General features: G+C 58.3%; 1 protein-coding gene across 1 annotated transcript; it reads left to right on the plus strand.

Annotated features, from left to right (window-relative positions):
* The first annotated feature begins 375 nt into the window (after positions 1 to 375).
* Positions 376 to 4,285, plus strand: ITPRIPL2 (ITPRIP like 2). The gene has a single exon (XM_037815285.1). It carries the CDS (start codon positions 1,091 to 1,093, stop codon positions 2,696 to 2,698), a length of 1,608 nt encoding a protein of 535 aa, XP_037671213.1. The 5' UTR covers positions 376 to 1,090; the 3' UTR covers positions 2,699 to 4,285.
* Positions 4,286 to 4,550: the final 265 nt, after the last annotated feature.

A 4,550-nucleotide genomic window follows, 5' to 3' on the forward strand; every position in this document is an offset into this window, starting at 1 on the left:
GTTAATGTGAAGAATAAATGAGTTAATATGTACAAAACGATTAGAATAGTTTCTGGCAGGAAGTCAGACCCTTGTAAAGGGCAGACCCTGACAGCACAGTTTCGTTTCTTTCAGTGTATTTTCTCGCTCTCTGACGCTTTCTCTTTCAACTTCCTTTTTTCACTCGGCTGTAAAAAAACCTTGTCTCTCTTGTCAATGGCTATTTCCCCAGGGCCTGGCTTCCTGCTTGGCACACAGTAGGTGCTGTATAAGCATAGGTTTGAATAAAGAACTCCGGCACACCGGCCCGCGCCGCTCCGCTCCTGGAGCCTGCCACGCCACCAAGACTTGCTGGGGAAGGGGCGGGGAGTCAGGGTGTGACTCCTTTTCTCCTCCTTTCCAACTTCCCAGTATAACTTCATGTCGCCCAGCTCCAGAGGCTCCCCGGAGGAGGCCACTGCCCCGAAATCCGGGCCTTCTCCGTTCTGCCTTCGGGCAGGGAGGGCGGGGGCGGCGTGCGGGAGGCCGGGTCCCAGCGCGTCCCGAAGTCCCTCGCGCCGCCCGGCGTCGCTTTAAGGCGGAGGCCCGGGAGGGGGGCCGACCCCGCCCGCCCGCCGGCTCCACGCTCGGCGGCATTTCCTCCCCGCTCGCTGGCGCGGCCTCCCCTCCCCTCGGAAGAGGAAACTCCCGGGGCTCGAGTAACGGGAACGAGCGCGGAGGGCAGCGGCAGGACAGCCCCGGGCCCCACGGCGCCAGGAGGGACGCCCAGGGTAGGAGGCGAGCCGGGACCGGCCAGAAACTGGCCGAGGGCAGCGCGCGGGGGCGCCGGGCGGGGAGGGCCGCCGGGCCGGACGCAAGCGCGCAGCCGGCGCAGGGCGCGGCCCGGAGCTCCAGAGCGCAGGGCGGGCCGCAGCTGGAAGGAAAACTTGAGCTGGGAGAGGAGGCCGAGCTGGAGGGCGGCTTCCCCGAGCCGTCCGAGGCGGGGGCCGCCGCGGAAGCGAAGGTGACAGGGGCGGCGGGGGCGCCCGGGCGCTGCGCGCATGCTGGGCCGGGGGCGCCGCCGGGGCTCGCGCCCTGTGCTGCTCGGCCGCCGCCGCCCCGGGCGCCCAGCATGTCGGTGCACTACACTCTCAACCTGCGCGTCTTCTGGCCCCTGGTGACCGGCCTGTGCACCGCCCTCGTGTGTCTCTACCACGTCCTGCGGGGAAGCGGGGGCGCCCGGGCAGAGTCCCCCGACGGAGCGGACGACGGCTACCCGCTGCTCAAGGCGGCGGTCCTGCTCCTCCTCGGCTACGTCCTCCTGCGCTGCCGCCACGCTGTCCGGCAGCGCTTCCTGCCGCCGTCCCCCCGCCTGGGGAGCCACCCGGCCTTCTCCCCGAAGCCCTTTGGAGAGCCTGGCCTCGGCATCTTGCTGGAGAGTTACTATGAGCACGAGGTGCGTCTGTCGCCGCACGTGCTGGGCCACAGCAAGGCCCACGTGAGTCGCATCGTGGGCGAGCTGGTGCGGGCTGGCCGCGCCCGGGGAGCTCCAGGCCCCATCCCCGGGGGAGCACTGGCCTTGGCCTTCCGCGGAGACTTCATCCAGGTGGGCAGCGCCTACGAGCAGCATAAAATCCGCCGACCCGACGGTTTCGACGTGCTGGTGCCGCTGCGTCTCCCGCCGCTGGTGGCGCTGGAGCCACGGAGTCTGGGCGCGGAGCCCGCCCTGAGCCCGGCTTTCCACGGCTGCTTCGTGTGCGCCCTCAAGGCGCCCCCTGCGCCATCGGGGGCCCCGGGAAGCCACTGGCTCCGGGACTGCAAACCCTTTACCGACGGCTTCTGCGTGGACGTGGGCGGGCGACGCCACCTCTCGACCACGCTGGTACTGCGCTGGTTCCAGTCGCACCTGCAGCGCTCCCTGGCCACCGTGCGCTACAGCCTGGAGGGGCGCTGTCGGGTCAGCCTGACCCCCGGCGGCCTGGAGCAGCCGCCCGTCCTGCACATCCTGCCCTGCCGCACCGACTACGGCTGCTGCCGCCTTTCCATGGCCGTGCGTCTTATCCCCGCCGTCCATTTGGGCGAGGGTGTCTTCCTCGTGGCGCCACCCCCACCAGCCTTGCCCTCTGGGACCCTGTCGGAGCTCCCGGGAGGCCTGCGCGCAGAGGCGCTGTGGGGTGTCAACACAGCGCGCCAGGAGCTAAAGCTGCTGAGCTGGCTGCAGGAACGGGCTCCTCCAGGTGCGTGCTACCTCAAGTGCCTGCAGTTGCTTAAGGCCCTGCGAGATCTGGGCGCCCGCGGGCTGGACCCCACGGCCGCCACCCAGTGGGGACGCATCCTGTCCTCGTATGTGCTCAAGTCGGCGCTGCTGGCAGTGCTGCTGCGTGATGGAGCCCCTGCGCAGGGATGGGATGAGACACGCCTGGGCGAGCGCTTGGAGGAGTTGGTGCAGTTCCTTAGGGACTGCCTGCTGCGACACCGTGTGCTTTTCCACTGCGTCCTGGGCCCTGGTGGGGCGGCTGCCGAGGTGGGCCCCCTGCCCAAGGTACTGCGCGAAGCTGCACCGGTGGACCTCCTGGCCGCTTTCGATGGGCGTGCCCGGGAACTCGTGGCAGCGCGTTTGTTATCCACCTGGCGAAGGCTTCCCCGGCTTCTCCGGGCCTACGGGGGTCCCCGCTACCTTGCCAGGTGCTCTCCACCTCGGAGTCAGCGTGCCCAGGGTTTCCCTGAAGATGAACCATAAACCTCGACAGCGCCCCCACCTGGCCAAAGACTCCTGAAGGCGCCTTCGCCAATGAAGGAAATGTAAAGCGAAGATGGGCTGCGAAGAGTGTTGGAAAATTTGAAGGATGCCAGAAGATTTGGTGACTTAAATGCCACCCCCTGGCTCTACAATTCAATATAATTATGGTATCTTCATGCCTGTCAGTGTGTCCCGGACGAGCTATGGAAAAACACTCAACTGTAGCAGCCAAGAGTTGGTCCCAGTGTCGGTTAGTGTGAGATGATTCTGTAGAAGGACTTTGGCTTTTTAGAGGAAGCAAGAACTAGCTGCAGGAAAGCATTCTGTCTGTTGGGTTTTGAGACACGAATCTCTTCTGCCCAAAAAATGTAAAAAAAAGCTCATGTTTTTGACTTAACTACTTGCCTGGTACTTGGTTCTCCCTTGTCAAAAAAAGAAAAAGAAAAAATCTGAATCTTAATCCACAACCAGAATTGAAATTCTATTGCAGGGGCTAATGTTCTGTGGAATTTAGCTTCCACTCCTCAAATTAATATTAATATATTTTACAAATGGTGCAATCGTAGGTGTTTGACAGGATTGTAAAGAATTAAGTCACACGTGTTGAGAAGCGATCAGAAGTTGGTTAGAGAAACTTCCAGAGCAGATAGCACTTTATTTTGATCAGTTCTTTCATTTTGTAGTAATTACTGATGCCAAGTATTCCATCTGAAAATTACTTTTATTATTAAGAATGTGCAGCCTTGAAAAGCAGCCAGCAGGCTTACTGAACGTCCCCCTAGGGTGCAAGCCCGAATATGTACCCGGCAGCCAACACCCATTTATTGAGTGCCTACTGCCAGCCAGGGGCAGTGCAAGATGGCAACAAAATAAATGTTTAAGGCAACAGTGGTGGGGATGCAAAACTTGTTAGGTCTTAAGAAAGGTAGATTTCCTGTCTTCACCTCTGTGGGGTCTCGCCAGGGCTTGCTGCTGGCTGGAGATGGAAAACTTTTTTGCATTACGACTTTTTAGCAGACTCCTTTGGACAGAGAATTCTTCCTGAGTTTAATGAGCTAATGGGGTGGAAGTGCCCACTGCAGCACCTCGCACGAAGTTAGCTGTTGGAAAGTCCTTTATCCCGTTTCCCAGGTGGCCTTCAGTGTCCCAGGAGGCCAACTTTGGCCAACTTGGAGGAGCAGCTATAGATTCCACACAGGTCTTGCAAAGCATTTCATTTATAGTTCAGTATCTTGGACTCTGTGCTGGAAAATCAGTTACTCCCTGTGCAGTTGGCAGAGGAGATAGCCTTTGTCAGCTGTCTCCTCTCTTTTCTCTTTGGGCAAAAATATCACCCCATTGGGTATACTTTGCAGCCAGCAGGAGCCCATTCGGAAATCTCACCTTGTCCTCCCAAATTTCTAACAGCCCTCAATTTTCATAAACTAACTGCAAACTCAGTCTAAGTTAGGATGGTCCATCTCCCCCTTACCTGATTGGAAATACAGCCAGCCTTGGTATTTTATACTTTGGGATTTTTAATTTTATTTAAAAAAAAAAAAACAAAAAACAAAGCTATGTACTTCCTGAGACTCTTAAAGGTAAAACTTGGAAGTGGCTGCATGAATATGGCCATTGTTTAATTCCTAAGCTATTTGGAGGGAGCTTTTTAAACCATTATCCTTTAGGGGACCCACTTGGCCACTGTGGGAAATCATTGCAAATAAATGACTTATAGGGAACCCTTCTTCTCAGAGCTGCACAGACTTCTCATATCCTTTGCAGCCTTGGACAGAAGATAAACAGCTGCAAATGTTGTGCTGTCTCTTTGAGGTTGTGTGGGAATGCTTCCCTGGGATAGGTCCAGGGCCAT

The sequence above is a fragment of the Choloepus didactylus genome, chromosome 21, assembly GCF_015220235.1.
Source record: "Choloepus didactylus isolate mChoDid1 chromosome 21, mChoDid1.pri, whole genome shotgun sequence".
Taxonomy (NCBI): domain Eukaryota; kingdom Metazoa; phylum Chordata; class Mammalia; order Pilosa; family Megalonychidae; genus Choloepus; species Choloepus didactylus.

Bases quoted from the DNA above. Each gene is read 5' to 3' on its own strand.
- ITPRIPL2 (XM_037815285.1), top strand. From the start codon at position 1,091: ATGTCGGTGCACTACACTCTCAACCTGCGCGTCTTCTGGCCCCTGGTG.